The following is a 27667-nucleotide window of genomic DNA, read 5'->3' on the forward strand; positions in this document are numbered from 1 at the left end:
TTAATTGGGGAAAAGTGTACCTCACTTGCTGAGATTTGTTTACTTTACTTTTTATGCAGAAATACTGATGTCTTTATTTTTTCCTGTTTTTATCTGTCTCCCACTCTACCCCAGTAATCCCTGTATGCGGGGGCATCGGCGTGTATAGCCCCAACACACCAAAAAGTCCTGAAATTTAAATAGCTGCTTTCCAAAGGATTAGGCTTGTATTTCCCCGATGCACATAGAAATCAATCTGGCTTGTGTGGAAAGGCGTGCCGTCTGCAGTATTGCAGCACGCTGACAAGTGATAGCTCCCCACTGAGTCGTAAAGTAAAAAAAAAAATTCACAGAGTCACAAAAGACACAGTAGTCAGTCACAGCAAAGAGACTAAAGTGAAAGAGAGGAAGGAAGGTGGAGAGGTGGAAGAGTGGGAGAGAAGCAGTGAAAGAGCTGAAGGGGACAAAAGTGGTGGAGGGTGAAAGATGGAGGAGAAGAAGAGAGATAGAAAGAGGTGCAGGACTTTACTGTATTGCTACAATCGGATTCAAACACATCAATCCATTCTGTGACTTTCTTCCCTCATTCACTTTCTCACTCTCCTGCACCCAGTGCTGGGCTATGGGCCGTGGCCTGCCTTGGTTTTCTATCTATATCCTGTAGCACAGCACCCTGGGGGGGTTGATGACTTTGTCAGCAGGAAAAGGGGTTGTGTTTACAGGGAAATGAGGAAGACACTCCTCAGGGAGCTGAATCACAGGAATTCCTAACTACAGACCTCACTGCCAACAACCATATAGGGGTTGTGCACATACATAAAACTCACACATGGTCTTTGAAAATCCCAAGAATACCCAGCCTCACATTTCTTACCTTGATTTCAAAGAACCCAAGTGCATGTGTGCGTACTTTTACATAAATAGAGATGGGACTTATGGTTATGAATAATGGATATGTTTTTAAGATGCTTGAAAGGTTACAGGAAGGTGAGGTATGCTTTTCAAAGGTAGGACTCAAATTTCTGTCATCTTGTTCTTTCTCACCTTTACTACCACCACACCTTTTTTCTCACATGTCCAATTCTCTACTGACCTCTATGAGATCATAACATCTCTTTACACAGTACCATACCCACGTTGTGACATTAAGTATTACATTACATACATATATGTACAGGCCATGTACATTCATGTATTCATACACTGTCCCATACATGTAATCTGTTCATTGAACCCTTTCAAATCCAATTGGGTTGTGTCAAATATTCATTGTCAGTGTTTTTTATTTTTCATGAAAAATAGATAAGCACGAATGAGTGCGCGTGACTGTTGAGTGAGTGAGTTTGTGTTTGTCTGATCCTGTCCCAGCTTCAGGCAGACTTGTCAGACGAACAGTGTCTTGACTGTCTATGTTTTTGTCTGGGACACAGCGCTGAAGGCTGAGTAGGTGCATCACTTCTCTCATCACATCCTTTTTTCTGCTCTTTTGTCTTCCCTTTTTATTTCATCTTTCTTGCTCGACCACCTGCTCACCTGTTTACTTTCTCAGCTCTCATTCACCAATTCAGCTTTATGTAACCAGCTTTAAATTTGGATGGGAATGATTAATTTAGGCTTGCATCCCTCCGTGTGTTAAAGCTAAGTATGTGCAGCTGAAATATATTATTTAATTTAACCAAATTTTCTAAACTGATTTGTTATTTGTTATGTTTTGATTCTGTATGTAACAAAACCATTATGGAAGGTGAGAGTATATTTTCAAGTGCCTTCTGGTGCTGCAGAATGAGTTTATTCTCGCCTGTCATTTTCTCTCTGTTTCCCTTGTCCCTGTCTGACTGCATACTGTTCACCTTTTCTGTTGCATAGACTGCTAATGGAAGCATCAGCGGGAGCAGCTCAAGGACCGTACTGGCCCCAGCAAGCACTTTAGCTACTGGACAAAACTCCTCCACATGCAAGGACTTGGCTTCATCTTCCTCAAAACCAAACAAAAAACTGGAAAACTGCTGCGTACCTACTTTCCAAACTCATTCACATCAACCTCCTCAGATTTCCTCCCTCCCCCTGAAGAGGAAGCATGAAGCACTTCAGCAACAAAGTGATAACTGTCCTCCCAAAATCTGCCTAACCAAGCGTCCTCCAAAATGGGAACCACCTCGTTCCTCACAAGAAAAGGCAAGGGAAGGAGGAGTCAGAAAGAGTATCCCCAAAACCTCTGTCCCTGAACATGCAGCCGTACTCCCAGAACCACAGACTAAAGCCATGCCTTCAAATGAAACAAGAGTCATGTTAGGGGTTCGTACGCATCCATATGTCCTGAAGCAAACCAAACAAAGGCGTAGTAAAATGGAAGAAAGGTGCCATGAATCCACCAGGATAGTTTCCAAAAAGACCCCACACTCTGTGACATGCAAAACACTCAAGCACAAGCAGGCCAAATCTGGGCCTGACCATGACACAGATGGGTCAAAAACATTCCATGAATTGGCCAAAACTGGTAAGCCCCAATCCACAGCTGGATATCTGACTGAAACCCTGACGTCAGACCCCAGAGTAAAGGATTCTGGGAAGCTGAACTCTGATGAGAAGATGAAGATGCTTGAAAAAGCTGGGCAGGCCAAGACACTGGTGCTAACCATGGTGTATCAGGACGGAACCACTCAGTTAGACCCAGAACAGGTGAGCAGAGCTGGGGGACAGGAGGCCAGTATCATCTGGAAATTATAACCAAGGAGCTGTCACAAGAATAAGAGAGTAGAATTTATAATGCTTATAGCATATATGAACACAAGGCTCTAGGTAACATTAGCAATACACTGTCGGTCAGGTTCTTATTTCAAATTGACTGAGTTGCATTTAAAACTTGTACAACATGCTAGTTAATCAAGGATCACTTTACTTTCCCAGCTGTGGTAAGATTAGTGTAATCTGTTCTTCTCTCCCGCATTACTGCTTCATTAACTGTTTGCTCTGATCCTTGATATAGAAGCTCACTCTGCCAGTGTGTGGCCTCCTCGTACTGATGAAGAACGATCTTGATGGCAGCACACCAGAGGACTCTCTTGGGCCAAACGACAGTCTGGTCTATTTAAAACTAGAGCGGACACCTGCATGGGCCCAACAACACACACATCAGAGCCAGGAACTCTTTACTAGGTGTGCAAGTGTATATGTTTGTTGTTTGAGAATGAGAGAGATGTGATAGTGAATATGATGATTAGTGTACGTCCATTTGTGCTTATGCATCTATCAAAAAGACTTATGCATGTTATGTATAATGCGTGTGTGTGGGTGTATGTCCTGTAGAGATATGCTGCTACAGGTACTATCAAGATCTCAACTGGTGGTGTGCTATAAAGCCAAGGATTTGCTACGTACGGCTCTGCAGTTTCACAAACGAGACCTCGACTGGAAACAAGGCATAACACACATACAAACATGCACATGAACACGTACTAACACGTACATACAGTCATGCAGATCTAGTTCTTCGGATTGAAAGGTGGCTGTTAAATGTTTGTGGTTTCTTCTCAGTATTTCTTTATTCCACTGAGTATAATCATCCAAAGCACAAAGGATTGGTGTAAAAATAAAACATTATTCAAAAGAAGTTTGGCAGTTTCCACAAACAGCAGCAGCTAAAGCTTGAATTATTTTGATGACAATGGATTTCAGTAATGACAAGTTTTCACAGGAGAAAATGAGAATCGAAACATTCACTGACCAAGTGTCTGATTGCTGCAGGAGTGGCTGAATACTCCTGCAGCAAACATTTTAATCACTGTATTGTACAGATCTTTGAATACTGTTTAAATTCATAAAGAGCTTTCCTCTCTGTCCAGTGTTAGGCTGTCGTATCCAGGACCCACAGGTGTCAGGGTGGCTACTAGATCCTGTACATCCCTTCTCTTGCTACCAGGATCTTCTCAATAAACACTACAAAAGACCCAGTACAACACCTGCCCTGGGCACCAAGAAGGTTAGTTAAAATGTGAATTTTTTGATCCCAGTAAATTGTTGATTTCTGTGTCTTGAAGGACACCATGGTGGACTTAAGTCAATACTTCCCCTCTATATAGACAGAATAGAATAGACAGTGGCTGTAAATGTTCAGAAATCTGTCCTTGGAAGGATAGAGAGCCCTTTAAGATAGTTCATACTCCATTTAAACATCAACTCCCAAGTACCTGGACCACCTGTTCATCCCTGAAAACAAGAAAGATGTAATTCTACAAAATCTTCTTCTAGAAAGCAAACTCAGTACCATATGTTACTCCTCGTCTACTCTCTTTCTCCATGTTTGTCTATCTGTCTCTCTCAGGTTTCTCAGGTCATCTCTGGTCTCTCTTCACTTTACTGGCTGAATATGGAGCTATGCTCTAAACTACAGGTTAGCAAATGCACCTACAAACCCACTCACTCACACGCACCAGTACATTCAGTTGACACAGACTGCTTTACTCACTGTTTGTGTGTCCAGAGCAAGGGGCTGTGGGAGCTTTACTCAGACATGGAGCTGAATATGATTCCTGTCCTGGCAGGTGAGGACCACTTAATTCTCCATTTCAACCCTGATTCGGTGCATTTGTGGTGGGGGAAAAAAAATCCTTGAATGTCCCTGATTAATTAAATAAAGTACCAGCCGTGACTGATTTGTGTAAGGACAGATAAGCATGCAGCATTGGCTGATTATATCCTCCATTTATACTTGATATTTATACCATATGAATTTGAGTCGCTGTGTTAGTTGAAGCTGTGGCTGAGAGATGATATAAGATTACTGACAATGCTCTAAGTCAACTATAAATTTGAAGAAGATTGCTGCTTCCCGTTTTCACTTTGATGTCACTATGTTCTTTCATGTTAACATTCAAACCAGGTTTCTGTCGTTAACTCTATTCTCAGTAGTTCACTGCTGGTTTTGTCTGTGTTGTTTCAGCCATGGAGAGCCATCACATCCATGTAGACAAAGAGGCTCTTAAGAGAACTTCAGACCTGCTGGGGGTAAGACAGCACATCAGTGCAGAAAAACAAACCCTTGTGGTAATTTGAATACTATGGCCAATGGATCAGTGTTATTAATAAATAGAGCATATATTTTCATATGGCTGCTGGCGCGGTAGACAAACTTATCTCCCACAGCCAGGAATTATCAGCACATGCCCCGTGGTTAATGTTAATTTCCCACCAGAACACAACAGTGGAACATGAGCAGTGTATACATATATAAACTCTGTTCAGTGTGATTAAAGATAGGTTAACTTTACGTAATTTAATTTAGATCGAATTGGCTGCCTTGTTTTAAGTGAAATACTGCAGCAGCACAGGTCTGAGATTAAAGTGGGTCAATGCTTTAGCTAGTGTTCGCAACAGTATTCTATGTATATTTCTTTCTTTTTTTTTAATAAGAAACATAAAAAAAACTGTAGGCATAAACTGATCTTGAGACAGTCAGAATTTTCTACTCGAAGAAAGCACGTAGCAAAAGAGTAGGAGGATGTGAAAAACTGGAGAGTCCTCAGGAAAAAGAGCGCGAGAAGGAAAAAGAAATAGAATTTCTCTTTTTCTTCTTCTGGGTAGGATTAGTGAGGTGGTGGGTGGACGTCCTCTGGGGACCTGTCCTGTTTACATGCAGATAAAAGCCAATTCTAGAGACTGCATTTGAGAGTGATCATGGACACACAAAGACAGACGCACAGATGTTGTCGACACACGCATGCTCAGAAATACACACATGTTTGTAATCAGTTTTGCGGGCAGTCATAGAGACACACACTTTTAAACCCACTTCCAACTCTTGCAAGAGCCAGCAGGGGTGTTGTTGTGGAGAGAGTCTTGGTATCTTGTCGTGTTACTATAAATAGGATGGATGTCTTTTTCCTTCAAGAGGCTGTGCTGCAGGAAGGAGCATCGCTGTCTGCCTCTGCCAACATACACACATACTGAGGCAGTGAAGTTTTTGCAGACTGCTGCAGAGTTGTATGTGTGTGTGTGCTTGTGCTTTTATAATATGTGCCTGTTAGCGCAGCCACGCATGTCCCCACTCTGTCGTGTTGGATTTCTTTTTATCTGCGCTGTCAAGTTCACCTGTCTGAACACCAAGCAGAGGATCCCTCCTGTCAGTCAGGCTGCATCTTACAAACATGCTCACATGCTCTCTCGTCTTTTCAGCCAGTATTATCAAAAATCAGCCGGACAGACGCCACTTAATAAACCCTTTTTCACCTTCTGTCTGTGTTTTCCAGGCATCACTATTCAGATCAGATTAGATTAGGCATCTATCATGTCAGAATCAAACTGAAATGATGCAATGACTAATCCTAATGCGATGATCCAAAATATTGTCTTGCAATATTAGCTCCCTGCCATACCCGCTCTGTGTGTGTGTGTGGTTCTGTGTCAGACATAGTACTAAGGGGCTAGCATCCAATATTGATGAGGCAGTCTGGAGCCTGCTCTGGGCGCTGAGTGAGAGAGAGAGAAAATATTTTGGAAGTTGTCTGCCAGATCCTAGACTTTTTCCTCTTCTCTCTCTCTCTCTCTCTCTCTCTCTCTCTCTCTCTCTGTCTCTTTAAATCCATCCCTGTGTTTGTCTTTCTGTCTCGACCCTCCTCTCCTTTATTGCTCTTTCTGCCACTGTCGTCTCTCCCGCTTCTGCCCATCATGCTGTCAAATTCTGTCTGTCTAACTGTCTCACTTGTCTGACTGATTTCTGTTTGTTGAAAATGCCATTTTCTATCAAGGTCTAGCCCCAGCCTTCCCTGCTGCTGTTCACTCACTCCTCATCTCCTTTTCACACCATTTTTGTTTTTTCCTCTCATCCTCTTCCCATCTAGCCACTGTCACATTTCAATGTTTTACAACCATTTCACTCACAAATTTTCTATGTCCTTGACTATGTTACCCACTCTGTCAATCTGTTCCTCTTTCTGTCTGTTGTCTCTTATTTCATCACCCCACCTCAACCTCTCCCCTCCCTTTTGTTTTTCTATTCTCGTCCCTGTGTCTCTCCCCTCGCTCTCTTGTTCAACTTTCAAGTTGTTAAAAGTGTTCTCTGCTTCAGTTAGACTTGAAATGAGCTGCTGGTGTGTGAGTGTCACCCCAATCGTAAACAAAAGAACCCCCAATAAAACCAATGTTTGGACTCAATATTGTATGGGCAGGAATCTGTTTAACTGTCACTCGCTCCCCTTTTCCCCTCATTCACTTTTCTTCATCTTCCTTATTTACTTTTCATCATTATCTTTGTCTCTCTGGGACATAGGCTTTTGGCCTTCCACTTTCATCAAGTGCCTTTACTTTCGTTGCTTCCTTCCCCTTTTCCCTTCCCAAGTCCCTTCTCTCTTTTCTTCCTATTATTCATCATAGCCTCTTTTTTCTCACTACCTTTCTTTTGATCGTACTTTCTCTTTCCCTCTCTCTCCTACAACCATTTTTCGTCCTCTTTCTTGCTGTGGTTATCATGCTGTCTGTCCTGAAAAACAAAATTTTTTCCATATTTTCACTGGATTATCACAGCAGTCATTAAACCCTGTCTGCCTTGCTGGTTCTTAAAGATTCAGTATGTCTGATTGAAAGTGTGTACTTCTGTAGTTGTATGTATCTTTATGCTGTCGCATTTATATGTATATATGGGTGTGTGTTTCAGCTTAGTTTGAGCTAATGCCATTTTTCGTTTGTGTGTAAGCTTAATGCGCTTGCTGTGTGACTGATGTGTGCATTAGACAGATTAACAGAGTGCTTTGCCTTCGGCCATTGAAGGGACGGAGAAATGAGACAAATTCTGTCTTACACATATTAACAGTTCTGGCCTCAAATAACCTCCACAGCTTTACTGCAGGGTTCATGCTCAGGTCTGCAAAATGTGTTTGACACTTTACTTGTCTTGAAAAGTTTTTGCCAAACCAACAGTCACTCGGCTGCTGAACTGTGTTATCCCATCAAATTGGCGTAAATACTCTGCTGTCTCCTTACATTTTAATTGGCTTTATACCCACTGAGGGATAGAGCTGCTAATCTGGAAAAAGTCTGACAAAGATATAAAATGTTTTTATGGAATTAAGTGTTCCTTGCTTTTGATAAACAGCACCTGGCCTGAAAGTAAAAACATGACATGACAAAAAAACTTTTGACATATTTTGCAAAAACTAGACGTAGAAAAAAGTGCAGTGCAATCATTCAGCCATATTTTTCGAAATGAATAAATTAGTATTATGTTAATGTCAGAAAGTATCATTAATAATAGCATTTTGTAATTAAACTCCTTGAATCTACACATGTACTCTGACTTTACTGTAAAGATGAACTACTGTTGTCATTGTAAAACAAGCTTCACATGTACTATACGGCCCAGGTGATTGTTTTTTGTGAATTGTGTAGAACATTAGCCACAAATGTTACATAACCACACACATATTTTTGACTCATTGATAGAGGCATAGTAGAATGTACTTCTCTGGTTCAACAAGTTCTAATTAGTATTTGTTGTTACATGCACTTTGTACAGCACATAGCACATTGGTTGAGTAACTGAATGATGTTAATAGTCTGACTTTGACCTTTTAACAATCAGTAAGTACTGATAGGCTAAGTAGGCCTTTTGGTTCATGTAAAAAAAAAAAAAAAAAAATCTACATAGGCCCAGTCTGATTTACTCCTTACACTGTCTGTCTCTGTCTCTGTCTCTACCAGACTAAGATGAAGCAGTTGGAGCAGGAGGCCCACCGAGCAGCAGGGCAAATATTCCTGGTCACCAGCAACACTCAGCTACGAACAGTGTGTGAGATCCTGAATTTTAATATTGCAAGGACCTCACCAGTTTCTGTGTGAAAATGCATGAAATGTTTCCAATGTGTTATTATGTGTTTGTGTGTGTTTATATGCAGTATATATGTACTCTATTCCTGCACATGTTTCTATCTGTGTGTTTTTCTATGTTGTGTGTATGTTTCAATGTCATGGATTTGTGGATAATGTGGATTTGCAATGTTTGAAGATTCTGTTTGAGAAGCTGCGCCTCCATGAGCGCTGCGAGAAGAAGAAACTTCCCAAGACCATCAACAAACAGCAGCAGTCAACATCAGAAGCCGCAGTACGCCACACACACAAACACATAAACACACAGACATGTTAATTTGATCCTCAAATCTCGTTGAGTCTAAGAAAACCTGCTCAGTCTTCTTTTAAGTTTCAGTATGTGCACTGACACATTCACACAGATGAATCCACAGGCATACACATAAATACACAATCACACATGCACACTCAATTCACATACTGGCACATTGCTGTGCTTTTTAGTATTTGGTAAACAGTTGCCGAGTACAGTAAGTATGTACAAATCAATAGGTAGACAGGCATCTTGCCAACTTATTCTGTAGTTGCAGTTTCAATCGAACATTAGCAAAACTTCACATAAAGGGAAAAGGACAAAACAATACAGCAGATTTGCCATAAACAAAATTGCTTGGATCTTTGTTCAAAATTGCTATTGAGCTCTTTGATAAACAATTTCTTCTCATCCTTTCTCTCCTCTGTATTATTTGTTGTAGTTGTTGCAGCTTCAGGACCTGCACCCTCTACCAAAGATCATTCTAGAGTACAGACAGGTCAGTCATGTTGTGTCAAACATTGTTTAAAAAAAGGGTTTGCTTTGCTCATTCAAGCAGTAGCTCTCTCAAACTGCTCCCCTTGTTTGTACAGTAAAATGTCTTTATTGTTACTCGCAGGTTCACAAGATCAAGTCCACTTTTGTTGATGGGATTCTCTCATGCATGATGAGCAAGGTGAGCCTACAGCTGGTTTCAGGCAGTTATATAACTGTCAATGGAATACCTAAAATGTAAACATATTCTTGGCACGCACATTCACCAAAAAGGATTTCTTACAGACAGACTTACAAGTCTAATAAACAGGCTATTTCACAACTCTTAACTCTTCTTCTGCTCACTTTGGGATATGTGTTTCTCTAGTTTTTCTCTCCTTGAGGCTGGAACTGCAAAAACAAGAGGGTGAAACTAAAAGTTGAGAGTTTGCTGCAGGCTACATGGACTAGAACAAGATCCCACAGCTTTTGTTTTTCTTCACTTCACAGTTTAGTTTTGCATTAATGCTTCAGAGCAGTATTTGTATGCTACTAGACAAACCCATCTTGCTGTGTTGAACTGGCTGAGCAAAGATGCAGCTCCATGTCTGATTGTCCCTCCATGTGAGCTTCGTCTGACTCTGTATGGATGCAGCAGCTTGTGTTTGTCAATCTGTGCTTACTCAACTCTGCAAATGAGTCTGCCTGGCTATCTCTAGAGCTGTTTGGCTTCTGATAGTGGTGATTCATTTGGTGGTCTTTTGGACAGTGCAAGCCAAAGTCCTAGCTAGAGCAGGGTGCTTTTGACAAAAACAAATATGAAATTTCTGGTGGTAATTTGGGTGTTATTGTATATAAAATGATTTTGTCACGTGATTAAGGTTACTAGGCTGTTATTAGTAGTAGTAGAGTAGATTATAATTAACTGTTTACACTGCAATCATCCAAAGAAACCTTTAGCCCAGAGTCAAGTTTGTTTGCTACAGCAGGGCGTAAGCCACTGTTGACCATAGTTTCCTATTTTGTCAGGTTAATAAGTTTGGCTGCAACCATATGTTGGGGTTACATCACATACTGTAACAGCAGCCCTGAGCACAGTTGTGTTGTTGCATTATTGCTTATTATTGCCATTGCTTATTGCGCCAACATCACTGGCACCACAGACTATAAACAGTTTGATCAAAGTGGGTATCAGGCAGTCACATGGCACTGTTTGTGCCTGTTGGTCCAAAAGCAGATTCGGGGAGATGATGGAAATCAGGATCCAGGCTGCACTGGATGGGAATCAGCTACATGTAAACATTACTGATCACAAAGCTGACTCACTGAAACATTTATATTCTATGAAGAAAATTGTGGTTGGAAAAATTGTTAATTTTTGCCAGTAAATGTTGCTGTGGTAACATGTTGGATATGTCAATTGACTTCTGTATCTGATTTATTTATGTCTGTCTCTCAACAATTCATCAGAACTACATTTCCTCGACATGGTACCAGACAAGTGTTGTGACTGGGAGAATCTCTGCAAAACACCCAGTAAGTATAGACTGTACTATCCCTACAAATCAACCTCCCTTAATTTCTTTGTTTTTTAAATATTTTAACTAGTTTACACAGGTTAAGTTGATTCATCAGGCTTGTGCTTCCCTGCATATGTTGTCAGCAGGACAACAGTGCTGAGTTAGTGGAACTATCCATGGTGCTGAACTGCAGGCTGAACCTAGCTGTTTGTTATCCTGCAGGCCAGAGTCATGCTTCTGTGCATGCCTACAATACTTAACACTTACTCAAGAACCTGAGTGTATGTTTCAGAAAAAATTAGACAAGTTAATGGCATGAGGGATGCATACAACTCAGTCTATTTCTCCTCAGACAGAGATACTCCTTTAATCTCAGTTTGGTCCATTCAATCTAAGATATCCAGATGCATATGGATTTTGCAAATGTTCAATGTCCCAAAACAAAAAGTCAATTTACTATATGACAGAAGGAGGCTGTTTGGGTGTTCAGTGTCTACCAATCAGCAGGTCCTTTATATAACCTTCAAAATTCTCAGTAGCATGTTCACTGTGTGATTTCTTTTTCTTTCTTTTCTCCTCCCTGGTCTTTGCCGGCCCTTCACTTCCCTGTCTTTGTACATATCTGTCTTACCAAAGAGACTTTTTGAAGAAACCCACTGCAGAGTAGTTACAAACACATGCACACATATACCACTAAGTTCTTAAGTGTGTGTGTGTGTGTGTGTGTGTGTGTGTGTGTGTGTGTGTGTGTTTGTGTGTGTGGGAGCAAACAGACAATAATGAGAGTTTTAGTGTGTCTGTTTACAGTTGTTGTATTTGAAAGACAGCAGCTGAGTCTTAAAAACATCACAATGAATGAGGTTGGGTCTTTTTCAGACACACAGTATGTCTGGCTGATAGAGAGGGTGTACAGTTGAATGGGCCTACTGAAATATTTATAAGTCCTTGATAGTGCACACTGAATTCTTATTTTCTGACTTGTTCATATGTTTACTACTACCAACCACAGTGCCCCGCAAACTCCATGTACTATTTTATATTACTGCCTTCACTTTCTCCAAAAAGTAACATTCATTTTTCAGTTTAATTTCCCTGTGTGGTTCCAGGCATCCATTTGTTTCAGTTACATTGGGGCAGTATGAAAATCCAGTTGCACAAAGTTGCATATTATCATGTGGTGATGCAGATGCAAGCAGAAAGTTGATATTTGAACCACAATGAAATTAATGAAAAACAATGGTTAAAAGTCTATTTTAAAACCTGTAGTATGCCTTGGAAAGTGATCAGCAGTAACACAGATACATTATGCATATATGCAGCTAACTGTTATTGGACTAAAACATGCAAAACCACCAACATTGTGCTTTATAATAAGAGTTTGGGGGAGGGCAAAAAACTAAGTCTGAGCCCAGCTATGCACCTGATTCAGACCTTGATCTAATCCCTATGTAAGTGTCATAAAATCAATCTTCTGAATTGGAGCGCTGAAGTAAAACATAAGGATAGACAGCCTACTCCAAGATACAGCGCAGAGGCCATAGATTTTATTAAGCTCATAATGACAGAAGAAAAACTCGTCACGTTTTACAGCAGAACTGAGTAATCTTTGTTACTTTGAGGGAAGTTTTTAACTGCACTATGATTGGAGTTATCTGTATCGCAGATGGCAGAGGTGTTTTTGGGTTGGATGTGTGATGTATTTGCATACATGTTTTTGGATTGGAGTACAGGGAACCTTATGAAGCTGAGGTTATAGTGAAAGTACCTTTTTAATCTTCTTTGCGTCTCAGTCTATTACACATCGAGACACAATGTGCTAAAGAATACATACATCAACAACAGACCTACAAACAAATGCTTTGTCTCTTTTATGCTTGTCAGCTTGGTTATCACCTGCTGCCTCTCTGTCTCTCTCTCTTTCTCCCTCCAGTATGGGGTGGTCGATAGCTCATTTTGACATTACCCAGCTGTCAGGGTCCAGTGGGTCTGTCACTGAGTACTGCTCTGCCTTGCACACACACACACACACACACACACACACACACACACACACACATATATACAACCGTGGAGACAACTTTTCTAATCTCACTTACCGATCTGCGACCGGTGTGAGCTACACATTGAATTGATCATGCTGCTACTGAATGATATATGACTGTTGGGCGGCTGTGATTTAACACAGCTCTGTTCCCTCTGCTTTTATGCAGTTCTGAGATTTGGGTGAGCATTTGAACTAAACCTGTGGATTCTTGTATCTGATGTGTAGTGTTGGAGTGTGCGTGCCAGTTTGATCTTTCATGTGTTTATTGTGCTATAATTGTAATTTGTTTCCAAAGTGAGCTGTAGAGAACACAAAACTGTCAGAAGGAAAATTAGCAGATTCAGCTCTAGACATGTTTGACATATTGTAAAAAATAGTTGTTATGAGGAGAAAGGATAAAAATGATGATAAAAGTGAGTAAACTAAATATTTTGAGGTACTAAGTGATGCGGTGTTTTATAGTTTTCTGTAGTACCAGGTTAAATGGTGGCCCTGCATGATGCCCACTTAATGACACCAGTTGGTTACATTATCTGCTTCTCTCACTGCCTCACTGCCACTGCTGAGTGCGTCACTCGCTCCTCTCATGTTCAAAGTGAATTCTGGCTTATGTCAAATGTGGTTGTGGACTTGTGTTTGTATTCAGTGTTTCTCTTACACAGTAGCTTTCACTGTAGACAACAACAAACAAGTAGTAGTAGAGTAACAAAATTGTAAAAAAAAAAAGTTTAGCAGATATCAATTATTCAAATGGTTATCCAATTAATCGATCCACATATATAACATTAATTGGGAACTATTTTGATAATCCACAGAGGAAGAAATGCAAGTCATAATTATTAAAACTTTTGGTTTGTGCTGGAGCATGGAAAGAAACTCTTGATTGATTAAAATGAAAAGATAATTTCACCATTATTGAGCCAGAAGGGAGAGGAGTCAACTCTCTTAAGTCGTTTTCTCTTTTTCCTCAGATTAAAGTTGATATTCTAGCATATAAATGAAGTTCACTCATAATTATTCTCATTTTATTGTGGAGTGGAATGTGCCAGTAGATAATTGTAGACTCACAGTGATTAAGAACATGTCACGTCTTATTGCTTTGAAGAGGAAAAGCTGCAGTTTATACAGTAGTGTTGGGTATAAGGGAGAAAATGGAAGTGTTCTGCCACTCACCACTCTACACACACATACAGCAGCACATTTCATATACACACACATATATTCAAATGAGGAGTGTTGCAGTGGGGTTTAGCTTTCATCTGTTGTGGGTTCAATTGAGGTGAAGCCAGACTGCAGCAACAAAGGGGAGCCTGAATTAAAGCAGGACAGCCATTAGACTGGTGCTGCATTTAAAGCGCTGTAAGAAGTGAGTCTCACTGCAGAGGGAAGTGGGCTTTTCTCCTCTGCCTCATCTGTTTTTATCTGCTAAAAGCAAAAGTATGAGCAGCCTGTGAGCCTCAGCTCCCCCTTCTCCATATACATATATACATTCTCTGTCTGTTCTTCTCCTCTTTTATTGTCTATTTTCTCTCTCCTTCTTTCTCAATTTTAATCTTTATCTCTCTCCTCTCTCTCTCTTTATGTACACACCCATGTCTTTCTTGTTCTCTCCTTCTCTACATTCTTTATTTCTGCCCACTCCTTTTCTCTTTACCTCACATACACATCCCCACAATTTAACACTCTTAATAGTGTGATAGTGAAACCAAATGAGGAAAATAAGATTGAACTCCCTCTCTCTACCTCCATGTTGGAGCACATAGAGGGTAGACAACATTGCTGAGTCCTTGTTGCAGTGCATCGCCTTATATCATCTGCTTTCTGTCCCTCTCCTCTCACCCTAGCTTGTGCCTTTGTCCTTTAGGGCGCTCAGAGATTTATACAGTCATTCCACCCACAAGTGCGTCAAACTCACTCACCCCCTCGTGCAAATACACAAAAAACAGGTGGAAACATTCTGTCCTCCTGTTGTTTTTAGGTTTATGGCAAATCATTTGTTTAGTGGTATCAAAGCTGAAGTACAGTTAAGTGTTTTGCACTTACAGAAAGTCCTCCCAAGTCTGATCTAAATCTAAGCACTTACCTGAAGTGTCTGTCATGTTCTCTGCTGACACATCTGAAAACACACTCAGGCACAGTTTTTTGCATATACGATTGTATACATTTAGCATCTTATTTACCACTGTGTGAGACAGAAAGGGAGGGACGCTTTGAGATGCAGAAACCTTTCTCTTGATGTACAAGCATAAAAAGTAATGTAGCTCTATTAGCTACTCTGGTAGCTTAGTTAGAAAGCTATAAATATCAAAATAATAATTTAAAAATAATAATGTATGCAGATTTTAGTGTACATAATTAATTATTAGGAGTGATAGTAAAGTGCAGTATAATATTCATGCAAGTTCCCAGGGGTCCATGGTATCCTTGAAAGTTTGTGAATTTGAGAAAAAAAATCAAGGCTTTGTTTTTAAAAATAGACACGGGTCATTGAAAGTGTTTGAATTTTGAATTATAAAAATAGAATTTTTGTACAGAAGATATAAAAAGAATATATATATGTTGTCTGCATGTTTGACTGTGACCATATAGTCTGCCATCATTCACACACAGCATGCTGAAAAGTGTTCACACATTCAAGCCCCTCTCTCTTCTTAATTGTCTGTGAGCTTCTGTAAAGCTGCTAGATCTCATCATAAAAATTCTTAGTGTTTTAACAGTAATTACCCTTGATCTGTGACTCAAACTATGTTGTGTTGGGTCCTTGAATTTGATGTTTAAGAAGGTGTGGGAGCCCTGTTCATGAAACCTCTTTTTTATTTTTCATTAATCATCCATATTTCATGTTTGTCCATTTGGTTTGAATTTTGTTCAAATACATTTTTACAGAAACCTGGTTTCATAGTGATGTTGGCTTTTGGGCAAAAGCTGCAGATGTTTAGTGGCTAGATTAAATTGCCACTTGAGTCGCCTATCTGCCCCAGTGTATCAACCAATCAGCCAGGGCCGCTGTTATAGATAAACTGGTTTTATTGAGCACTGCTACCAGGAGCAATCCCAGAGTTCAGAGGGACAGAAACTCACAACAGGAAACTCCTTCCACTCTGGGTCTTCAGTCAGTCTCCATTCCAACTAATGGATAAGCTGGCTGTGGGATTTGTGGGCTTTGTGGCGATGTGCCGATCTCTCTTCATGCTGAGCAGATGGATTTTGGCGTGTGTGTGTGTTTGACGTTGCATCGTAAATGGAGATAATTTAGTAGTCTGTGCATCTGTTTTTGTGTGCACTCAAGCCCAGGATGCTTTCAATTGCGCATAAAGACATGCATGTGTATTTGTATGTTCTCCGTGATTAGTCATTAAATTGGTTCGGTGTGATTAAATTATCCCTCACCAGCACAGTCATTCAGTCGTCCCCATCTGTTTAACAAGGCATTACTCCTGTGAGACTCGCTCTGTATCTCTGCGGGCCAGATTTACGTTGATGAAAGCACAGGGCAAATTTGCAGTGCGCCTTTCATTCAATTTGCGCTCACAAACTGTGTGTAATTAGTGCCAGATGCACTGATGTAGCCATCTAAATCAGTTTATATTTATTAATAATATTGATTTGACCAATTCTATTTATACAGTATTGAAAGTAGACCATTGTGTGTGGTCTACCATGAATTTAGGGGTGCATGCACAGCTATAATGCTAGGTCAGGAGGACAATACCAGTAATACACACCCAGGTTCTATGGACCTGCTCATGTAGAGCCTTTATTCAGTCATGGATCTGGCTCCTGGTGTCAACCTGACAGGCTAAAACAGTAGCTCATTTCAAAATCAGCCCCTGCGACGACCATCTAGGTGCATTTTGCAAGTCCAGTCCAGGTTCATTTAGGTGGTCGAAATAAGACAGAGATGCTGCATAGATATAGAAAGACTTTAAATCATTTACAGAAAAACCACAGTGTAACATTGAGAAACTGTGTTTGGACTGAACTTTCGTAAGGAGAGAAATAATCCTGTGCAAATGCATATTGAATATACAGTAATTAAAAATTGTTTGACCAGGGGGCCCATGGCTCAGGTGAGAGTTGGCGGTTTCATCCCCAGCTCCTGTGGGCCGAGGTTGCATCAGGAAGGATATCTAGTGTAAAAACCTATGCCACAATCAAATATGCAGATGGTGATCTGCTGTGGCGACTTCTCATGGGAACAGCCGAAAAGGCATCAACAATTACAAACACTGTTGGACCAGCAGGAGCTACTCATTTCAGCACACTGGTAAAATCCTGCCCTTTCACAATAATTACTTTCGGTTATTGTTCAGTTATCTGCATCTTAGCTGCAAATGAATTAGCCCTAACCAAACCATCACAAGTATTTCAACCAATGCTAATCTAAAACCATGAATCCCTGGGTCAGCTTTGCTAACAGGTGCTTTCACAACAAGCGTCATTGTCAGGCTCTTGTGGGGTCTGAGCAGACCCACTGAAGGACTAATAGGAGCCAATTGCAGATTCATTATCAGGCAATTGTCTGTCCTTATTAGAAGATGAGGGGGGCATTAAAGAATACAAACAGCGGGTTGTTATGAAGAATAAGGAACGTTGCTGAGTAGTTGAAAGACAACATGGAAAAACATCTGCATGATGAAGTGGCCCATTCAGAGACAATGAGGCCATGAGAGGGAAACCCAAGCATGTGTGTTGGTGTGTTTGGCAGTCATTGGCCCAGGCATATTTTCAAGTGTGTATTGTGTTTGACAGTCTAGGAATATTTATGCTGTGTGTGTTTTTGTATGTGTGCAACAGAGGGTGATACACAAATATTTGTGTCAGCTCTGTATAATTTACACACCTTGATATAATTAGGGGAGGAACAATAACATCAGCTGCCATTTAATGGAGTCCGTCCTGTGCAAGTGCTCATGTGTATCTGTTTGTGCCTGCCTGTTTGTGTGTGTGTCTGTGCATGTTGATGTGCCATATTCACAGTGTGACTGCCTGCTTACTCTTTGTGTTTGATATCTGTACAGTTTGTGCTCCTCTACTTGTATGTTTGTAAGGATAAATGAAATACAAGGATGTGAGTGTGACTGACTCCTACGGTGTCCACTAATGAACTGGTACTCCGTTCCTCATGACACAGTAAGGGTGATAATGACTTACCCGACACACAGAGCAGGAGGTGTGTGTGTGCATCTGGCTTCTATATGTTCTTATTGTTTTTGTGTCTTCCTGCGAGTGATTGTGCAAATACAGTACGTGTGCTGTCGTCACTTGTCTTATCTGACATGTAGATCCTTGATGTCAGAGTTGGGGAGGGTATGCAGTGGCTGCATTTGTCCAGCGGGTCGTGCCATCATTGGAATTGCTGTGATAGCACCTAGATTATTATTATTATCATCATCATCATCAGTTGGTAGTTACATTTTTGTTCAGGATATACAGAAGGTTTAGTAGTGATAATCTAATTGCAGTATATTTACATGTGTCTGTCCGTGTAATAGCTTCATTATTGATCACTAGCCTTGTTCATGTTGTTATGACCCCTCCCTATTTGCCTGCTCTGTCAAACCTGTCCTCTTTAGCAGGTGCCTGCAGACAGGAGGGTGATTAGCGTAATGTGGTGAAACCTGTTTGACCTCCACACCAGCTCCTTCTCATTCTCTCTCTCTCCCTTCAGCTCCACGCCGCCAAGTTTTGGTTCATTTCAACATTTTTTTTCTACTCGCAACAGCACATCCACATTTCTCATACACTCCACACACCACTGATGCGTCTCACCTTCACATTCTATGGTCATCTCTTGTAAATAGTTATGTTGGTTTCCTTATAAATAAAACACTTATTTGGTATTTTAACCTCTTATGTCGCCCCTCCTTGTCGCAAACGTTGAGCTGGTTTGTTACAATGTTGTGTGTGTGTTTGAGAACGACAGGCATGGATTATGTGCGTGCGTGCGTGCGTGCGTGTATACATGGATGTTTTCATGCATATTATTGACCAGTGTTGGGGAGAGGGTTTGTATGTGTGTGTATTTTAAAGTGTACAGTCAGCAGGGAGCAGAGCAAACTGACCTGGACGACATTAATATCTTTTACAATTTCTCATTCATCTTTTCTCTGTCAGGCTGCAGTGACGCACGTTGTAGTCCCTCTGCATCTCTCCTATTTAATTCTTTGACTCTCTTTTCCTTTGTTTTCTCTTTTTGTCTCTTGATCCTCGTCCCTCTATTTTTCCCGCCTTTCCATCTCTTCGTTTGTCTTTTCCTTTCTTCTTGTCTCTCTCATTTCACATGCTCACGTCTGACTTTGTCTTTAAAAGCATCTGAGGGTTTTGATTACATATGAGAACACAGGGCACCAGTCACTTTTGCATAACAATAATCAACAAAAGGTATTAACAACAATTAGATAGTTGGCTCCTAAATGGACTGTTTGTGCTTTGCTACATCCTCTTCACAAACCATTATATTCAATAACCCATTCAATAACCCAATCTGACTTTGGATCAGTTTGACACAGCTTGGACCAGAGCATCCTAGCTGGTCTTTGTATTTGCATTAGTTGTTTTTGCTGCACAGCATGCTGTGTGTATTTTTGTGTCTACATGGTGTTGCCATAGCAGAGAAACGCGTGTGCATGTTAAAGAAAGAGATCTGACTGTACCCTGGGAAAATGAGTATCTAGTGTGCTGACAGACTGTCAGGCGATTCAGTGTGCTCTGTATACTATATGTATGAGTGTGTGTGTGTGTGCGCCGAATCGTGATTTATGCTGCCGTCACTGCAACACTGTGCATGATAGGAAAGCTGAACATTCACAACTGACATGCTGAATCACCTGTCACATCACACACACACACGTTTGTAATTACCTGCACCCTTACCTGTTCCTGTTCACTCTGCCCTGAATACACACCACAGGTCATGTATCTCATGTACTGCTGTAGGACTACTGTAACTGAACCTGTGTTTGTGTGTGTGTGTATGTCTGTGTCTGTGTCTGTGTGTGTGTGTGTGTGTGAGAGTGCGTGTGCTTATTGCTACATAAGCGACTGGTGCCTTGTCCCTAATGTATTCTTTCCACTGTCCACACCCTGCCACTGCAGTCCTGTCTTTTCACATCCTCTCCTCTCCCTTCCTCCCTCCCTCTTTACCCCCTCTCTCTCTCCCTCCCTCTGTCTCTCACCCTCTCCCTCTCTCCCCTGAATAATGAATGAGTGTTGGAAGCAGAGAGCTGTTTTCTCTCTCTGGATCACACACAACCCATGCACACTCTCTGTGGGGTCAAACCAACCACATACACACTTGGATTCTGACCATGATGGGAGACACTTTTGTAATTGTGTTTGTGTGTGTTTGTGTGTGTGTGTGTGTGTGTGTGTGTGTGTGTGTGTGTGTGTGTGTTTCCGTGTTTCCATGTCCTTTGCTTCACCTGCCCCCTTCTCCATGTTAACCAATGTTGTGTGTATCTGTGTGTGTTCATGTGTACACACTACACATACATTAACGTGTCTTGCACGTCCTTGATGATAACCTTTAACAGTGAGACATCCTCCTGATACACACACCCACACCTTGTGCTGTTTGTGTGTGTGTGTGTGTGTTAAAAGGGTGGTTACAGTGGGATTAACGGGGATTAAAATGGAACTGCTGAGTCTGAATCTGTTTTTCACTTCTCCCCATCAAACACTGTGCTTTGTGTGTGTGTGTGTGTGTGTGTGTGTGTGTGTGTGTGTGTGTGTGTGTGTGTGCTTGTGAGCCTTATCACATTCCCATTTTTCCTCCTTCAGGCAGAACAAAACTGCATACATGTAATTTTGTTTGTGTGTGTCTATATCAGCAGCATCTTAGATTACTCTGTGGGTCGATGCAAGGTGGGCCAAGAGCCCAGTGAGCATCAGGCTGTTCCTATTTTAAGACGTGTGTCTGAAAACTTAAAGGATGGCTTTCTATTTCTCTTAATCTCAGCCAAGCAAAGCAGCCAGCGCCATTTAAATGCTACACAGGGTCTCTGCTTGTCATGGAATATTTGGGAAAATTCAGGACAGCAGACCAGAATTTGGTGATTCCACTGTATTAAAGTGTAATTATGAGGGAACTCTTTAACCTTTACATCTAATTTAAAACCCTTACATTTATGTATTTACACAGTGGTTTGTAGTTGTTTGGTTCAGAAAGCAATTCTGAGTTAAAAAGCAACATTTTGCAGGCAGCAATACACTGTTTAGGTCTTCAAATTACAAGGGAATATCAAGTTAGACTCTGAAAAGGTCATTGATAATTCGGATCAACATTGAAAAGTCCATAATTAAAATGTATTTTGTAGTAGTTTAAATTACAAATAAAAAGTGGTTGCCCTAGAAAACATAATAAAATATCCTTTGAACACTATATGAGGACATAGATGCAACATACACTACATTTGTGTTGATATGAAAGGGAGTAATATTTAGGCTGAGAAATTTCTTACGCAGTGTCTTCTGTGGCTCTGGAGGAGCTCTGTATAGTCTGAGAAAATAACCCCGATGATGTCATCATGATGGATTACCTCAGCCTGGGTATTGAGACAATAGATTTTTAGAATAAAGACTGTATTACAAACTGAAGGTGTGGATTTTGAGAAGAATTGGAGGTGGGCATTCACAAGGCAGGTATGATTATTGAAAATTGTATCATGTGTTTTTGCAACTTGAACTATATTCAGCCTCTTCTGCCTTGATTTGTGATTTCCCTCTTATAAATCCATCAGCTTTATGGGAGGGTGATACTAAATTGCTGGAGTACCCCTCTCCAGTATCACACAGCGTCTGTAACATTTAATATGAGAAATTGCATGCAGTACTTGTAGATGCTCCCAAAAGTCTTTTTTTGGTGGAGCAGAATGAAATTGTTCTGATTTAACAAACACGAATACACCCGACTGAGGGTGACCTCCACACCTCCATTTTTTTTTTATCCCTTCCCTTCATTACAGCCTCAGAGGAGCATGCTGGGAGCAGCTGTAGATATATGTAGCTGACCTTTCTCACTTGTGTAGAGCTGGATTACAGTGTCTACAGTTGGGGAATAATTTATCTGTCCAGTATGTGTAACTACACACTGCACAGAGATGTAGTTCCCTCCAGCTGGTTTACAAACTGTGTGTTCTCCCAAACTAGAACTTCCAGGCCCTGCCAAGACAACCACTTCAAATCACCAAGAAGCAGTACATCAAAGGTAAGATGCATCATTAACACACACACACACACACACACACAGACACACACAGACACACACACACACACACAGACACACACAGACACATACAGACAGACCCCTCCCACATAGTCTGGAGAATGAAGGAGACAGTGATAAATGTCGAGGTGTGTTTGTGTGTGTGAGGAGATGTTTCTCTGGGCATACAGAAACTGATGAGCAGGGAGCCAGTAAAGAGGGTTTATGAGGATGGTAAAACTCTGCAGCAGCAAAGGGCCAGTCACTAAAAAGTGTCTCCTTTGTGTTTGTCTGCTCTCTCTCATGTTTAACTTGTTCGTATATTCCTCCAAGTTGCATTGCATCTACTTGATTTTAGGATGATAATATATATTAAAAAAAAAAAAAGATAAAAAGAAAGCTGTACCTGGATGTGCAAGTTCAAAAAATGAAACAGTTTTCATTTTTCCAATTTTGCCTGCAGCCTAAAAAATGCTTAGATATGACAATGACACTGAAAGCTGGATTAAAAGAGATTAAATGGGACATATTGTGTTTTAAAATGGACCTGGAAGTTGTTTCTCTGTTCCCCCTGGTGTAAGCTTATGCTGGTTTGATGAGGACAGAAAAAGATGGTGCGCTGTGAATTAACAAGTCCTGTGATTCATTGTGAGAACGGTCCTTGTTTAGTGTGTACCGTGTTACAGAGCCAGTTGAAATGTCTGAGAAAATGAGCTGCTGTGCTTAGCTGATCATGTATGCAACATAAAGCACCAAGCCCATCTTTCAATCTTTCAACTGCACTGTAGCATCTCTGTTTACTTTCACGAGCAGAATGTCTTTCCCGAGACAGCTGGGGGAGAACATTATCCATATATACACAAGCATCAAACTGGCAACATTGGATTTGATTATTTTTCCTTTTGTACCTTCTCTGTTCTCAACCTCTGAGTCAACAAACAAAAGACTGCTGCAACTTTATCCTCTGGTAAAAGTTTTAATTACCTCGCCTTGCCCTTGTTGCACACAGTCATCATTTGATAAAAAATGCCACTCCAACACTTTGGGAAAACAGCCTGACTCTTCATTTTGTGTGACAGCTGCTTGCGAGCGCCACAGCAGTTATATTAGGATAGAATTATATTGCATGACAGAATTTAGCTAAAATAACATGCTCTGCCTTGACCACACTGTTTTGAAAGTTTGGTTATGTTAAATCAATATTTCTTAAAGTTTATATTGATTTCCATTGACATATTGCCTATTTTGCCTATGTTCTTTGTTGAAGGAAAATCAATTGCCTCACAAAGACATTCAATTTCAGTAGAATTACTTTTCTACATGAATCCCACACATTAGGTTTTGTAAATATAAATTACATAAATGCTGGCCAGGGCTCATTCTGTATGTAACTGAGAAGATAGCCTGCATGCCAAATTATTTCAGATAGACCAAGATAAATCCCTGACTGCACTTTAATCTCAGCTGAAGTCGACGTGCCACTTATCCATCCACCAAACTCTCTGTCCATCCAGCTATGATGTCATGTTTTTGTGTCATTACCCAGACAGCATTTGATAAACGATCAGCTCCTAATTAAGGATGGCTTGTTGTGGTTTTGTGAAATTAAGTCTTATCTGGAGTGCTTCACTTATTACTTTCCTGCTCCAGAGGTGCTGGATTAGCCTGGCAGACAGTGTTTCCCAAACACAGGGGAAAAAAAGCAAAATTTCTCCATTTGTGAATGAATAAAACATCAAAACAAGTCCATCCATCTGTTGGCACGGCCAGTCCACATTGACTCAGCTGTCAGTCATGGCTAGTGCGGCCACGCTCAGCTTTATAGCTCTATTTCTGTCCCCTGCTCTCTCACTGTTCCTATCTTTCTTTCGCTCTCTCTCTCTCTCTCTCTCTCTTTCTCTCTGTTTGAGTGATTCATAGGTGCTAACATCAGCACCTCTGCTCTTCACTCTCTCAGATTCCCAAAGCCCCTTGTCATCAAATCTTCTTCAGTCCCTGCTGCAGCCCTCATATCATCCCTTCTTTCCCTCGAGCAGCATCCCTCTCTCTATCCCTCTGTCATCCGCATATCGGTTATCCTATTTTGCCTTCAGGGGAGAGTTTGCAGCCTTAATCACATCTGATTACGGTGCCCCTGTTTGTATATGTGTGCACTGCTGAAGTGGTATTTCCACTATGCTGACATAGGATGTGATGGTTCATTGTTATGGATCCCATCATTGCAGAGTGCAGTGATAGTCTGATCCTGATTGGATTTGGATTGGCCTCTAAATGAGGCGTTGCTTCTTCAGAATTTAACTCCTCATTAAGTCAGATGTCAGCGTTAACTCTCTTTATTGCTCCACTAAGTCCCCAGCCGCCGCTCACTGTCTGCGTTTCTCTGAGTCTCCCTGTGTTGCTCTCTGTCAACCACACAAACAGATTATTAGAAATAAATCACTTTGTTATGATGTACGTCCGGTCAGTAAATTTGTTTTGTAATGTGCTGTGAAAGACATCCATATTTTATATGCTGAGATGCTGCTTATTTAATGCAAGGTAGGTTTAATTTGAGTTCTGTGCAGCATGGCTCACAACCAGCATTTCTAATAACAAAGCTGAGAAGTGACAGGCCATGGCACAATTACAAATGCATTTCTGATAAGCTAAGTGTTTGTGTGTGGTTTCCAGTGTATTGTAACGCATGGCACACAAGTTGCTATTATTTACTGAATAATGTACATGAGGGTTTTTAAGGAGGTTATTTTTAACCTCATTTATAGGTAAGATACTTTTGCCTGAAATTTTTTTAGCTCTTTATTTAACCTTGGTTAAATCTGTGTTAACTTCAGTTTCATTTAGGAGTGCACTGATTGAAACCAGATAATGTGAAGCATTTGCTTAAAAACTGACTAAAACAATTAGCAAAATATTTGTAGATTATTTATCTGGTGACACTCATTTTTTAATTGGCTAATTGTTTTCGCTCTAATTTCATTTCATCATTGTGATAATTACTGTATAAACTGTATTTTGAAAGTTTTGGGGTCTGTGTTTGGTCCCACAGGAAAGGAGGAGGAGGTTGTGACTGTTCACCCTCGAGCCATGTTCATCCCTCAGAAGGGCTGGACCTTCCTTGCTGCAGGTAGAACAATACATAAAAAATCTTTAACCTCATTGGACATAAAGTGAGGGGTAGATTTACATGTAATATCTGAATATTTTAGAGGCATGTTGTTTATTTCATTTTACTCTTGTCTATACATTTCCCTTTGCATAAATGTGTAGTTTTTTTGTAAATGTTTGAATGCCTTGTAAATGATATACATTTTTTTTCATGTTTAAAAAAGTTATCAAAGGATTGCCTGGTAATAACAGACAGCTGTTCATCGTTCTTATATTAGCATGCAGCTAACGAGTAAAGGCCACACTCGTAGACTTTAATCAGTCACATGTTTTGACACAAATTAATTTTTACTCTTGATTCAGCAGCTGCTCAGGCATGTCATTGCATTCACCGTTGACCCAGCCATTAGCAAAACCTAAGGGAGCGGAAAAGTTCCTGCTCTGCAGTTACAGCAACATTAGTTCTGCTTTTATGGTTCAGCTTCATGAAAAAAGTGTGTGAGCATCTGTTGACGGCAGTCCATATGAAAATTGCATATGTGAGCCAAACACAAGACATCTCAAAAATTCCTTTAGGTTTTGTCCTGCTGTGTTTTGGTCCTTGCATGTGCAGACTCTAATCAGCATAACTGTTTGTCTATTTGAGTTTGTAACTTAAAAACTCTTATGTTGACACGACCTCAGCTGGCATCATAAGGTCACTTCGGGGTGTAACTCTGGTCCATGCTGTGCGGGCAGTCAGGGCAGAGCTGGGACACTGTCAGCTTCGGAGAGCTTTGTGGGGAACGCCGGGTGTCTGCTGGCTGTGACAGTGTGTCGCGCACTTACATAACCAGACAGATAAACCAGGGTTAGCAGGAGGACAGCAGCAGCAGGATAAGAGTGAGGATCCCACATATACACAAAACATGGCAGCGATTCACAAACACACACACACACACACACACACACACACACACACACCATCAGGCCAACACATGCCCACACACACACACACACACACACAAACACACATGCACTTACAGGCAAGGTTGCTATGGAAACAACCCCTCCTAGGGAGCCCTCACCCTGTCATGTCCTCCGATGTCCTTCCCAAACTGGAACAACTGCTGTGTGTGTGTGTGTGTGTGTGTGTGTGTGTGTGTGTTTCTCAACCACAATCACTTTCCGGTGTCACTTGAAAAAGTTCAACTAAGAGGCATGTCAGAAGGTATTATGTATCAGATTGTTACTTTGCTGTCTGCGAAAGCATTTTGTGCGTGTGTGGGTACGATGCAGATTTGGTCTTGAGTGTGTGTTGTGTTTATGTATCGATCCCAACCTCAGCAGAATCCACCTCGAGTCTGTTTTACCAAAGATAAAACTAACTACTCTCTATGGTACATTTTGTTTTTTTGGGAATTTGGAATGAACATCCTTCCTGTCCTCAAGCAACCTGTGTGTTTGTGTGTGTCTGTGTGTGTGTTAGTTTGTTTATATTTTCAAAATTGTATATTTTCTGCTGGTGTGTGGGGGCTGGAGCAGAGGGAGGAGAGGAAGAGGCTAGCCAAAACGAGAACAAAGGCAGCCTTTATTCCCTCATCAACCCTGTTAGTCCTGAAAAAAATGTGGCTCAATTGGTTTTAGTTCAGATTTTCTGTTTTACTTTACTTTTAGATTATTCTTTTCAATCAGCTTTTCTGTAACACAAATGAAACAGGATGATGTTAGCTGAGGTTGAAGGTAAACTAAAATGTTAACAGCAGTTGCATAATGCACTTTGTTATCTCGTCATTTTAGAGAAGTAATCTAAGAAGTAATTTTTTTTTTTTTCCATTGGCAGATATCTAATTCATTTTAATGCGGCAGACATGAGCTAAAGTCTTTCAGGCTACTGGCCTTAAACAGCATTAGGGTTGGTTCACTGTTTGTTTGTCCACTGTGTGTGTATGCATATTAAATAGCCCACTAACTGATCTGTCCTCAGGAGTCGCAGCAGAATGTGCAGAACTGTGTAAAATGATAATTAAAAAATTAAAAGTGACTCATCAAACATATTTCTTACTTTTCCACATATTAAAGGTCCCCTGTGGAGTTTTTTTGTAAACAAACAAAAGTTATGTTTACATCCAGTGTTTCACTAAAACACACTGTGTGTATCTTTGAGGTCTAACAAACATATTGAACAGATTTCCTCCCTCATAAAACATTTAAAAAGCTGAATTCTTTTACTATCTTAGATTGTGGAATAT

General features: G+C 40.7%; 1 protein-coding gene across 1 annotated transcript in view; it reads left to right on the forward strand.

The window, feature by feature from the left end:
* Positions 1-27667, forward strand: part of poln (polymerase (DNA directed) nu) — a 51911-nt gene that overhangs the window by 4722 nt on the left and 19522 nt on the right. Inside the window, exons 6-19 of the mRNA XM_056368657.1 lie at positions 1846-2658; positions 2966-3135; positions 3286-3398; positions 3822-3958; positions 4301-4369; positions 4460-4520; positions 4919-4983; positions 8671-8754; positions 8975-9070; positions 9531-9587; positions 9708-9764; positions 11033-11098; positions 22277-22334; positions 25378-25455. Coding sequence (XP_056224632.1) covers positions 1846-2658; positions 2966-3135; positions 3286-3398; positions 3822-3958; positions 4301-4369; positions 4460-4520; positions 4919-4983; positions 8671-8754; positions 8975-9070; positions 9531-9587; positions 9708-9764; positions 11033-11098; positions 22277-22334; positions 25378-25455 — 1924 coding nt within the window. The remainder of the gene's footprint in view (positions 1-1845; positions 2659-2965; positions 3136-3285; positions 3399-3821; positions 3959-4300; positions 4370-4459; positions 4521-4918; positions 4984-8670; positions 8755-8974; positions 9071-9530; positions 9588-9707; positions 9765-11032; positions 11099-22276; positions 22335-25377; positions 25456-27667) is intronic.

Source organism: Seriola aureovittata, chromosome 23 (assembly GCF_021018895.1).
Source record: "Seriola aureovittata isolate HTS-2021-v1 ecotype China chromosome 23, ASM2101889v1, whole genome shotgun sequence".
Lineage (NCBI taxonomy): Eukaryota > Metazoa > Chordata > Actinopteri > Carangiformes > Carangidae > Seriola > Seriola aureovittata.